The 13,213-nt window shown below is 39.5% G+C and overlaps 1 protein-coding gene across 1 annotated transcript; it reads left to right on the top strand.

Moving 5' to 3' along the window:
- Positions 1 to 2,912: 2,912 nt before the first annotated feature.
- LOC134857515 (uncharacterized) lies at positions 2,913 to 12,952 on the top strand. Its single transcript, XM_063873737.1, has 5 exons — positions 2,913 to 3,444; positions 4,792 to 5,010; positions 5,176 to 5,529; positions 11,968 to 12,182; positions 12,947 to 12,952. Exons 1-5 carry the CDS (start codon positions 2,913 to 2,915, stop codon positions 12,950 to 12,952), a joined length of 1,326 nt encoding a protein of 441 aa, XP_063729807.1.
- Positions 12,953 to 13,213: the final 261 nt, after the last annotated feature.

Below are 13,213 nucleotides of genomic sequence, written 5' to 3'. Positions count from 1 at the left end.
ATAAAATAATTTCGTTCGAGCAATGGGGAGGGGGAATTTGAAGTTGCGCCAAAACATTCAAATTTTTGCGCTGATAGCTAAAATTTTGCTTAAACAAACTAAGGAATTTACCAAAAACTTTGTATTTTCCCCAGATATTTTTTATAAAAACGTGGATATTTGGTTGCGGTGCAAATTTTTGTTTCCAATTATATTGTTCTGTGCTTTTTCTTAGTTGGATGCAGTTGATTTGATGAATGAGCCATAAAAACTAAATTAAACAAAAAGAAAAAAAAACGAAACAAAAAATCTCAGAAAAAAAATTATCGAAAAATCAGGCCAGTTTTTTCAAAAATGAGACAATTTTCTCTATTTTCGTGGAAACATTTTTAATACTGCAAAGGCTTTCAGCTGCGAATTAGACCTCAAATTATTCTTTTTTCCAGAAATATAATTGAAACTCAGTTTAAAAGCTTTCGCACATGTTTTTAACAAATGTCATAATAGCATTAGTTTCTGCAATGCGCAAACCGTCAATGAAAAGCTACCAAGCCTGCCTAAAGACAATGCCTTTTCTATGATTTGCCCTCATTCAGGGCTAAAATATATTATTGAGCGACGCTAATTTGTTGAGCCAACAAATTTGCTATAAAAGAATCACACATTGTCATGCCACGCATATAACATATTATGTTTATACGTTGTTTTCTTGTTGCAGTTGTTGCAGTGGCATCAAGGTCATCCACCAGTCGTGCTAAGTTATCTCACATGGTGCTAAAGTTTATGTTCATCTGACTGATCATCTACGTTGAGATTCAGACCTTAATCTAACTTGTTATGTTAGTTGTAAAAGTATTTTGTCCTATTTACTCTTAAAACCCCTGGATATCGAAAGGGGTCAGTTCTAGATTGGTTAAGATCTATCATTATACTATTCTACTTAAGCTAGAGCTGTAGTTATCTAATTCAACTCTTATATTTTACCGAGTTTTGTCAGTCCCTGAGTTCGGTAAATGTCATGGCGCAGCCAACAATTCCTGTATCGGATGACAGGACGGACCTCGCTGGATTACCCCCCATTCTGGTCAAAACCATCTCTTTCTCCACCGTATAGTTGGGATAGCTGGTTCGGCCAATTCTGTCTGGCATTAGGTATCAAGGATAATTTTGGATAATCAGGTATCAAGGATGTCTCGGACATTCTTATCGAGCCTGGCGAAGTGCACGGCGACCCACCTCCCAGGCCAGAATCTAGACCGGATCCAAAGTCTCAACAAGGATCGGACGAGATGCCGCCGCAAGACGACGAGTGGACGAAGCAAATGCCGAGAGGAGGAAGAAAGGCCCGCGAATCGGAATGACTTGGTTCTTTCATGAAGCAGAGGAGAGAGCAAGATCAAGACTATTTCTCGCTTTTGGCAAGGAAGGCAGAGAGAAATTAAGGCAAGCTTTTCCTCATGCTGACCTCAATCAGCGTTCGTTCCGAAAATTTGTCTAAAACTGTGTATACGCTTTCAAGGTGGAACTTGGAGCGCATTAAACTTTATATCTCTTGGTACATGGAGGCGAACAAGTCATTCTTATCTTTTCACTCAAGACTAACGGCTCAGGCGCCGTGCTGTAATTGGACCGAACAAGAAGAATGTAGTGTGGTAAGAGACCTATTTATAGGTCGTATCCGCGACTCGAATGTACAAAGTACGCTAATTCGAAAAAAATCCGGAAGTTGCTGGGACCTTAAAGCTGGCGCTGGAGCTGGAGAAAGGTGCATCTACATCTATGGAGTTTCAGAAGTTCTTACCCCACAACAAGTCCGCTTCTTCTTCCTTCAGTTTGCCCAAAATAAAACAAGAGCCAACATCCTCAGTTCAATCGCGTCGGGAAGGTGGTCAATCTTCTTCCCGAAAACAAAATATACCGGACAAGAAAGGTCAGATCTCATTCCGATCGTGTTACTTTTGCGGTAATACGTACTCCCCGCATCATCGGAAAAGCTGCCCAGCTCGAGATGTAGAATGTCTTACATGTAAAAAGAAGGGACATTTTGCGAAAGTGTACAACACTAGACGTTGACTTAATCGGGAGGAAAACTAGAAAATTGACCACATTGTGCAGAATCAAGATGACGACAGCGAAGCTGAATATGAAATTCTCAGTGTCCAGCCGCAAAGACAACGCCCTTCAGTTCAAATTTGTAGTTTGGAACTGCTAAAGTCGAATCTTGGTAGACCACGCAATTTGAGTGTGATGATACGTTCAAACGCAAAGTCATTCTATGCTACGGTAGACACAGGGAGTCCGGTGTCTTTCTTAAATAAAAGGACAGCGGATGTGTTACTTCGCCAAAACCCTAAGTCACGTTTCATCAGCGTTCAAAACTTGTCGGACGAAACTTCCCTTTGTAGATTATAACAAAAATTGCATCAAAATTTTTGGAAGTCAGACAATACCCATGGGATGGAAAAAGGATAATGCCACATTCTAAGTGTCAGAAAAAAAAACGAGATGCTTATTGGGGTTAGATCTTCGAAACTCTCTGGGTATAGATACAGTACAAAGAAATCCACCTCATGTGAAAACAGTACAAAATGTGGTGGAAAAATTGACCTCCGAACTGATTAAATCACATTTCGTCAAGAAGTTCCCGCTGTTATTCACTCGTTTGGGCAGGTCGAAATCTCATCAAGTACATACTACGTTTATGGAGCCGCTAATACCCAGACAAATAAAGGGCCGGAAGGTGCCAATCCACATTCAAGACCGTGTGTCGGAAGAACCACAATTTTTTGTTAGGTATGGACATATCACGAAGCTAGACAAGTGTACTACAGACCTTTCCATCAACCCCATTGTGATTACAGCAAAGAAGGTCGATTAAACTTGCAATGGATGCCAAACCCCTCAACGGTCAAATATAGAAAAACAAATATCAAATGCCGAATATTCAAGAACTCATAGATTCCGCAGCTCAGATCATTACCAGTGATGTACCTAGATTGATATGGTTCACATCTCTTGACTTAAAATACGCGTTTAGACAAATTAAACTTTCGAAACTAACAAGCAGTCATTGTAACTTCAACATCACTTGCGGAGAGTCAACAGGAGCATACAGATTCAACACTGGGTCCTATTATGGTTTGAGGTATATGCCGTCTGAGTTTCAAAAAGCAATGGACTGTACGCCTCAAGGAATTCCGGGGACGATTTGCTACTTGGATGACATCCTAGTGGTCTCAAAAGAGACGCTGTCACAACAAACTGAAACCGTTCATAAAGACCTTTCTAAGCTGGATGAAGATGGATTTGCGTTTAAGTTGTCCAAATGCAAGTTCGCAGTGGACAAACTCAAATGGCTGGGGTTCGATATACACTCATCTCATTACTACCCAAAAATCTCCAAAATAGAAGCAGTACGAAACTTGAAGGCACCTTGGACACTTAAGCAACTCCGATCCTTCATGGGTACGCTTAACCATTTTTCAAATGTTTATGCCTGGTTTACATAACCTCCATAACCTCATGTGCGAATTTCGGGAATCCCTTAAATTTTGCAATAAGAGGAAAATCATTTGGAACGAACCGCAGGAAACGGCTTTCCAAAAGATTCTGGAGCTCGTTGCAAAGATTACAGACTTGTTCCACTAGGACCCGGCAAGGCAAACGCGTATCAATTGCGATGCAAGCCACAGTGGCCTGGGAGCATGCCTGGAGCAAAACAACGACGCAGGTTTGTGGGTCCCTATTTTTTTCGCTTCTCGCTTCCTCAATTCTGCGGAACTCAAATGTAGTACTAACGGGTTAGAATTGTTAGCGGTGGTCTGGTCGTGCGAGCATTTCCGCGCCTATCTATTAGGTAATAAGTTCAAAATACTTACAGACCATAAAGCTATCATTTCGGCCCTAAAGGAGCACAAAGGAAATAAGCCATACCAGTCACGCCTAACACGCTGGCCGGACAGGCTTTTACCGTTCGACTATGACTTTAGGCATGTGCCTCTTGCTATTATTGGTAAGGCTGATTATCTTTCTCGAAACCCTACATTCGAAGCCCCCCTAATTCAGTATACGACGAGTTATTTGTCTTTAAAACATTAGACGATTTCATTCAAGCGTGTAGCTCGATACGGGCTGGTGCATGGGGACAGTCACCGAACCACACTGATAGTACTCTTGTTTCTAATAAATCCGCAGAAGATTTCCATTATATTCAGAAGTCAGGTGGCATCGGCTTTTCCGGTGTTTTGCTGCGAGAGGGCGAGTTCTCGAAGTCTATAACTATAAGCCAATCAAAATCGCTCACTATCAATAAGCAAACGCCGGTAGGGGGCGACGATTTATTATCCTATTACTACAATGTTGTATACAGTGGTTCTCCGCAAGAGGGCGTGAATTGCGTCACTAGTGATGTACACCAATCACAATCCCACGTAGTTTTACGTAAGAGGACACCAGTTAAGCGGCGTTTGTTGACGGAAAATGTCAACCAATCATGTTTGAGCGTTTGTTCAAGTATTTTGCCGCAAGAGGGATCCAACGTGGTTTCACGTAAGTGGACATTAATTAAGCAGCACTCGTTGACGGAAAATGTCAACCAATCATGTTTGAGCGTTCGTTCAAGTATTTTGCCGCAAGAGGGCTGCATTAATTTGACGAACGCGTTTAGCCAACCAGAAAATAGATGCTCAGAAAGAATCAAGCCGATAGAGGGCGACCAGTCGTAATCAAATTCTAGTTTGAATTTTACGCATCCTCAAGGTCAAAACAAGTCATTCTCAAATCAGTTCTGCTCATTTGTTAACTTAAATTCAGTTGGCCAATCACACTTTGAAATGACTTCGCCCATCAACGCCTCTGCTTTGCTTGATAACACAGCGATCAGAGAAAACCTCCTCAACTTTGTCGAAAACTTCGATACAGCCCCAAACCGTAACCCACCGAGCACCCCGTCTCCAACTTTTGTGGAAATGGCTTCGGTCAACCCGCCACATTCTCACCCTTTGCTCAGATACAACCTATTGCAGACAGTCAGTAATCAAGCCCGGAGGAATCGCCAGGGGCCCCCACGAACTCCGCTTCAGTTATTAGCAAGTTTTATAGAGAAATGCCGTCGCAGACGTCTCGCGTTCCGAGCTCGTCAGCAACAAAAGTCTCAAGGAGTCTGTTCAATATTACCGAAAACCTTTGACTCTCCAGATAAGAAAGAAATAGTAGGCCTTCCTAGCCTATTTGAGGTTGGATTGCTGGCGGAACTTAGCGATGAAGATGAGTTTCTCGGGCCGATGAAGAGGACAATTTTGGACAATGACGTTCAGTCCTTCTCGAAGCAAGGGGTGTGTATCTCACAGTTCTGGCCAATCGCGTCTGTGGTGGATAACTGTATCCTCATCTATAACAAACTGGTAATACCTTTCAAGCTCCGTTCGGCGATCCTGACCCGACTCCACAGATCTCACCCGGGCCAGCTAGCTATAATAGAGGCGGCAGAATATATCTGGTGGCACTTCATGAATCGCCAAATTGTCAAAAAATGCCAGGAGTGCATGGAATGTACGAAGTTCGGTAATAACCTGAAGTTATCTAAGACCTTTAACTCTTCGCTACCGCTCCCTCCCTTCGTTGCTACAAATTACAGTTAGATTTTGCTGGACCGTTGCAAGACGAAAAAGAAAAAAGTTTTCATCTTAGTCGCAGTAGACCGGTTCTCAAAAATTCCGTCCACTTTACTTACAAAAAAACCGTTTCCAGTTCCTAGAGGCCTATATATGCATCTACGGCATACCAAAATCTATACGCACAAATCACAGTTCTGGTTTTAAAAATACGCTGCTTAAAAGAATTCTGCAAAAATTTAAGGATTGATCACATATTCTGTCCAGTCGGTGATCACCGCGGCTGCGGGTTAGTGGAAAGAACTATACAGACTAGAAAGCGTAAACTGGGAACAGAGGCATTTAGTCCTCAGTACGAAGGTTTGAATAGTGTCCTCCATATGATTTTGGGTGATCGTAGGAAACCCAAGCACGCATCTCTTAAAAAACCTCCTTTCGAAGTTCACTTCGGTAGAAAACCAAATACGGAATTTTCTTAAGCTAGGGATAAGATCCTTGCTAACGCTTCAGATCAAAGTTCACTTGCGCGGAGCCTCTTAAAACCGGAAGACCGACACCGCCAAGACTATAGCCTGGACAGAGTGAAAGGGGTAAAACGTGGTAACCACAGTCCCGACGTGCCACTCCGCTTCTAGAAAATCGTACCTGGACAGAAAAGAGCCGACATCAAACAATGCGAGGCCCCTGGAGAACTTGCACTTGCTGCCAATCAATGGAATCACTTTAAACATAACATTAACGTGGAGACGGTACGAAATCTAATGCGAGAACTCGGATCACGCAATAATGAGATTGCTTATGCCCTAAAACCCAGCCTCAATAAAAGTACCCTAAGTAGCAGTACCAAGTAGAGAGCGTTCGACTTCACCGGGTCCTTCGAAACAGAGATCTTCCGCTAAAAGATCAGCAGCAACCCCTGCGCGGGGAGTCAGGGTTGGACAAATTCCTCCACTGAAAATTGCGCTAAGAGGTCAGGCCATTACGCTTACGTAGCGCTGTCCTATCACTATTATACCAGCCTCTCATCAACGGTCAACCGTCCCGCAAGTTGTCCTATTGTCAGATTCGGACACTCACGATCTCGGTCGCCCAGGAGGTCTCCTCGAGCGATGTCTACGCCCCATCAGGCCTCGAAAACTGCGGCACAGCTATGTCAGGGATCGTCGGCAAGGTCCGTGCCTCAAACGCCTTCTACTTTCATGCCTTTTTCTTTGCCGTTGGATTCGAACCTGGACGGTCTTAACGCTTCGAACATCTCTGACGCCACCCTACCTGCCGAGGCTACCTCAGCAGTACGAACCCCTTCACTGAGATCACGGTATGTCGCTCCAATGACCCCAGACAAATCAGCAGGCCCTTCATCATCTCTTGGTCAATGGGCAACTGAAACCGTCAAACCGGTTCCAACTCAAAAACAGGCAGACCCGATTCAGCCAACTGTGCAGGATGACGTGGAATCTCATATTTTTTCATGTTCAAGTACCAGGGCATCAAATAGGAATCGCCAAGCTCCAGCTCGCTACGTTAGTCCAGTTCGCCACTCAGTAAAGGAGGTGAAGGAAGGTGCAGCCACTTCACCGTCGACAGGTCAGGTCGAAAGCAGTTTTCCCGTCATCCAAAACGTCGCTTTGTTAGAAGAAACACCGAGGATTTCGTTCAGCCCAGTTCTTCATCTAACCGACAATCCCCAAAAGAGATCGTATTCAAAAAGTAAACAACTCTAGTATTAAAACTCTCTGTAAACTCTTAACAAAACTCCGTTTAGTACTGTCTTTATAAGCTGTTATACTCATGTTTAGGTTATTTTCATCCAGGCGGTGAGTTGTTCACAAGATTTTTTTGTTGCTCCCGGGTATGTCATGCCACGCAGATGAACGAGGATTTTGTTCAGCCCAGTTCTTCATCTAACCGACAATCCCCCAAAGAGATCGTACTCAAAAAATAAACAACTCTAGTATTAAAACTCTCTGTAAACTCTTAACAAAACTCCGTTTAGTACTGTCGTTATAAGCTGTTATTCTCATGTTTAAATAATTTTCACCCAGGCGGTGAGTTGTTCATAATATTTTTTGTTGCCCTCGGGTATGTCATGCCACGCATTTAACATATCATGTGTATACGTTGCATTCTCGTGGCAGTTGCTGCAGTGGCGTCAAGGTCATCCACCAGTCGTGCTAAGTTATCTCACATGGTGCTAAAGTTTATGTTCATCTGACTGATCATCTACGTTGAGATTCAGACCTTAATCTAACTTGTTATGTTAGTTGTAAAAGTATTTTGTCCTATTTACTCTTAAAACCCCTGGATATCGAAAGGGGTCAGTTCTAGATTGGTTAAGATCTATCATTATACTATTCTACTTAAGCTACAGCTGTAGTTATCTAATTCAACTCTTATATTTTACCGAGTTTTGTCAGTCCCTGAGTTCGGTAAATGTCACACATGAGTTGAATATGTTTTTTGAACTAAACGATATTTTTTTAAGGAAACAAAAATTTCATCAAACAATTAATTGGCAGAAGATCGTGCACAAAAATTTTTTTGGGATAGTTTTTTTAGTAGTTTCATCTAATTTGCATAAAAATTAAATAAATAACACTCTCAATTTTCAGCGTCATAGTAGCGTCATAAATTAGCGTCATAAAATGCAGCCACAGTTATTCGAGAACAAAAAAACTCAAAATGAAGAGATAAACTTTATTTTCTTAAGTGTTTTTCTAAAATCCTTGAGGTTTTTTGTGCGTTTGTAGGAAAACAATAAACATAATCTTAAGCCAAACACGCAACAGCTGTAATTTAAAATAATATTATTACTTGACTGTGAATATTTTTGTCTTGATAAGTCACGTTTTTTCACCATCTATATTTTTTTGAAAAATGAAATTGTTTTATACCAGCAAACTCTTTTGTGGTTTTTTAAAAATTTGTTCAATTTGTCTTCACTTTTCAGTTTTTTTTGAGCACTTGTTATTTATTGAAGTAATCTGGTTAGTTTATGTAAAAAAACCATCTTCTCTGTCAAAAACTGAGACGCTCAATTAAGTTAATAGTGATAATACATAATTTGGTCGAATACTGGTCAATTATAAATTCGATAAAAACCATATTTGAAAAAACTATTAATTTTCCCAATTGATTGGATGTTTAATTAAATCAAAAAAGCTGTTTCTTGTCGAAATTTTTTGATGTTTTTGAACGAGAGGGCTACTTTTGAAATGTTGGTAGATAGGTGGAGTGACCAAAACAATCAAGTCGAATCTAAACTATTGGAAAGATATCAAGACTTAGTTTCCAAAGCTTTTTAGGAGGCATTTAAGCTTTCAATGTTGTTTCAGCGAGTTGTTACAGCGGGCGTTAAACCTTTTAGAGTTCTGTCGATCATATTTTGAGCTAGAAGTGATTCCATTTTGAAGAAAACACGCATTATCTGGGGTGACAATTTCATGGAAAATATCGAGTTTTGAACTATCAGTTTTTGAATGAATTTTATTTTGTCATCTAAATGATACTGATGGGCTGAGCTCCAAGCCAAGCTTTTTCCTTTTGTAAATGTGAAAGCTTATTTTTCTTAATTTTTTTTTCAAATTGTATTGTTGTTATAATAATTGTCAAGCTGACTAATCAAGTTATTCTACTCATGTTTATTTTTCATTTTTTACTTTGTATAACACCACCCGTTGCACCATAAAATTGACTATTTGAGGCGGGGTGACAGAAAAGTTAGCCAATAATTGAAAATTTTCTTCAACTGCGGCATTTGGCTATGGTGGTCAAAAAGAGTCAATTTGGTCATGCTGTTTTAACAATCATCAGACATGAAAAATCATCATTTAATTGGCAATAACGAGATCAAGCTTATTAGGAGGGAATCCTAACATTCGCACTGATTAGGTATCATTGATAAAACAAATTGTTGTAAAAATTAAAAAATTAGGTTTCGGAAGCAATATTTTTAATCAGATCAATTACTGTAAGAATATTGTAGAGCGGAAATCAATCCTTTTTTTCCTGAAGAAATTCAAATTTTTTCGAGTGTGTGTGAACTTCTTGCTTAAAACTTTGAAGTTTATATCGAGGACACTATAAACGTAATATGAGTTTTATTCGGCGCAAAAAATATTACAAATATAAAAATCAGGATAATAAATCACATGGTTCCCTTATCCGAATTAAATATAAGTGCTTATTATATAACATTGACAGTCCAAATTTTGAATTTAAATGAAGATAAAACTAAAAACCATCGGAAAACAAGGACAGTTTGAACATTCAGCTCTCAGCCAATCTTTTCATCAATACTATGACAATTTTCCATGACAAAACATGCAAAAAAGTTCTAAAATTAAGGATCAAATTTATGATTTTAATCAATTTGAAATAGTTGCATTTCAAAAACCATATCGGTTTTCAAAAGATAGAGCAAGGTAAGTTTTTGCAAAAACTGACAAGCTTAAATCCAATGAAAGCAGAAATTTTCTTATCGATAAAGTGGCTCAAATATTTTTTGTTGACATGCATGCATGAAAATTGCTACTAAAAAAATCATCATAAAACCCAGTACAATTATTTGTGGAACAAATGCTCATCATAGTTTTTCCATATATGAAAACTATGTGATAAATTGACTGCATATTTAAATTGACTGCAAATTAAATTTCCAAAATAAAAAATCCAAAAAATTGTCTTTTTTAGCAAGTTCACTTTTATGGTCAAACAAACATTTACCGATGCAAAAATTGCATGCAAAAATTGTAAAATTTTGTCAAAAACGGAATCCAACATGCAAAAACTAAAATTAAAATAAAACTTTTGCGTAATGCCAAGTATGTTATTGTATGTTATTATGCAATTAGATAAGTTTTAATCTGCCAGAGCAAAATACAGCATTTTTTTCTTTTCAACCACTTAGCATTAAAGTAGAAATTTAAAAGCCATTAGTTTTCCTAGTTATTAATGTGAGTAAACTTGTAATTATTAATTGAAACGTCCTATCTCCACATGAGACTTTTCTGTGAGATTTTCCATGCGTTATCTCAGAATATGAATTATTGTTCCGACTTTCGTAACAAAATAACAGAATACTTAGGCTCGGCTGATTTTCGTAATGTTATGGGGGTTTAAAAATTGCATTTTGGCCAATTTGGGCCAATTAACACTCGACAGATTTCGCGCTATTAACGCGTAAGCGGGAATTTTATCCGTCTTAGAAATCGTTCCAAATTGGTTGAAAGAAGCTTATTTCTCGTAATTGTTTTGTTAAAAGGAGGAAAATCAATCATTTTTTTACTTAATATGGAGCCTGGAAGATGGTTTTCACAAAAATCATATTTTTTTTTCATTTTGCTTTTTTACTTTTAACTTTTTTCATGTTTTTACTGTAGACCTTAAAAGACAGTCGGTACATTCAGGGCTTCGCCTTGATACGAGTTTTGTTGTTCATTTTTGATTTAGGAAAACTCCTATGTGAATGGAGTTATATGGAAATGTAAGGCAAAAAAAGGCATTTTTTGATATTTAGAAGTGTAGAACCGATATTCAACCCTGTTTGTAGGTACATGGAACCTGCTTAAAAATCTGCTGATTATCTTTCTCGAAACCCTACATTCGACGCCCCCCCCCCCTAATTCAGTATACGACGAGTTATTTGTCTTTGAAACCATTGACGATTTCAATCAAGCGTGTAACTCGATACGGGCTGGTGCATGGGGACAGTCACCGATCCACACTGATAGTACTCTTGTTTCTAATAAATCCGCAGAAGATTTCCATTATATTCAGATGTCAGGTGGCATCGGCTTTTCCGGTGTTTTGCCGCAAGAGGGTGAGTTCTCGAAGTGTATAACTATAAGCCAATCAAAATCGCTCACTATCAATAAGCAAACGCCGGTAGGGGGCGACGATTTATTATCCTGTTACTACATTGTTGTATACAGTGGTTCTCCGCTAGAGGGCGTGAATTGCGTCACTAGTGATGTACACCAATCACCATCCCACGTAGTTTTACGTAAGAGGACACCAGTTAAGCGGCGTTTGTTGACGGAAAATCTCAACCAATCACGTTCGAGCGCTTGTTTAAGTATTTCGCCGCAAGAGGGATCCAACGTGGTTTCACGTAAGTGGACATTAATTAAGCAGCACTCGTTGACGGAAAATGTCAACCAATCATGTTTGAGCGTTCGTTCGAGTATTTTGCCGCAAGAGGGCTGCATTAATTTGACGAACGCGTTTAGCCAACCAGAAAATAGATGCTCAGAAAGAATCAAGCCGATAGAGGGCGACCAGTCGTAATCAAATTCTAGTTTGAATTTTACGCATCCTCAAGGCCAAAACAAGTCATTCTCAAATCAGTTCTGCTCATTTGTTAACTTAAATTCAGTTGGCCAATCACACTTTGAAATGACTTCGCCCATCAACGCCTCTGCTTTGCTTGATAACACAGCGATCAGAGAAAACCTCCTCAACTTTGACGAAAACTTCGATACAGCCCCAAACCGTAACCCACAGAGCACCCCGTCTCCAATTTTTGTGGAAATGGCTTTGGTCAATCCGCCACGTTCTCACCCTTTGCTCAGATACAACCGATTGCAGACAGTCAGTAATCAAGCCCGGAGGAATCGCCAGGGGGCCCCCACGAACTCCTCTTCAGTTATTAGCAAGTTTTATAGAGAAATGCCGTCGCAGACGTCTCGCGTTCCGAGCTCGTCAGCAGCAAAAGTTTCAAGGAGTCTGTTCAGTAATACCGAAAACCTTTGACTCTCCAGATATGAAAGAAATAGTAGGCCTTCCTAGCCTATTTGAGGTTGGATTGCTGGCGGAGCTTACCGATGAAGATAAACTTACCGATTCTGAAAAATTTTGGGTTGTGTTCATAACCAAAACAGACGGGCAAAGACCTTGGTTTTTTCAAAGTACCAAAATTTCTACCGTCTTGCATTTGAAATGCATAGAAAATTAACTGGATTGTTTTAGAACTGTCCTTCACATTTGATATTATGAAAGTACCAAACTTTAAAATTTGACTTTTTTAAAATTGAAGTTATAACTTTGCGCACAATTTTGTGTCTGTATGTTCCTAGATTCCAGAGACAAGTCTTGAAACTTGTTAAAATTTTGTCGGAACGAACCTAGGAAAAGAAAGAACAAAATCAGAACAAAGGGAGCTTCCTTGTTGCGGTATACGCTTACAATTCACAAAATGCACAAATTGGCCTCGTAAAACATAAGTGTAACCAAGACTACGTTATGCACAAAAAAAAACAAAGACATTTTTTCGTGTCGCCATAAAAAATGCTGTTCTGTGAAAAAATGTAAGTTCAATATCGTAAATTCACTGAATTTAGACTGACTTGTTTTAGTCTTAACGGTTAACAACAATAACTCAACACACACACAGACTTAACTAAGATTGGCAGGTATTAATTAATTGGTAGCCGCACCAAACACATGGCTAAACCAATGGCGCCAACAACGTAATATATATAGTTAGATACTAGGAATAATATATATATGACATTCTCTCAACAAACATTTTTTAAACAAATGTTTTAAAAATTATCCGACGGAGAAATGTTTGAGTTTTGGACCCGCAGTAATCCACCCTCTCCCTGGGCATAAGTTTTAGT

The sequence above is a fragment of the Symsagittifera roscoffensis genome, chromosome 1, assembly GCF_963678635.1.
Source record: "Symsagittifera roscoffensis chromosome 1, txSymRosc1.1, whole genome shotgun sequence".
In the NCBI taxonomy this organism is placed as follows: Eukaryota; Metazoa; Xenacoelomorpha; order Acoela; family Convolutidae; genus Symsagittifera; species Symsagittifera roscoffensis.
Note: the sequence above shows the minus strand (reverse complement) of the source record. Positions and strands in the feature narration are given on the sequence as shown.

Bases quoted from the DNA above. Each gene is read 5' to 3' on its own strand.
- LOC134857515 (XM_063873737.1), top strand. From the start codon at position 2,913: ATGCCGAATATTCAAGAACTCATAGATTCCGCAGCTCAGATCATTACC. The intron at 3,445-4,791 runs GTACGCTTAACC...ACTTAAATTCAG, and splicing joins GCAACTCCGATCCTTCATGG to TTGGCCAATCACACTTTGAA. The intron at 5,530-11,967 runs GTACGAAGTTCG...ACTTAAATTCAG, and splicing joins ATGCCAGGAGTGCATGGAAT to TTGGCCAATCACACTTTGAA.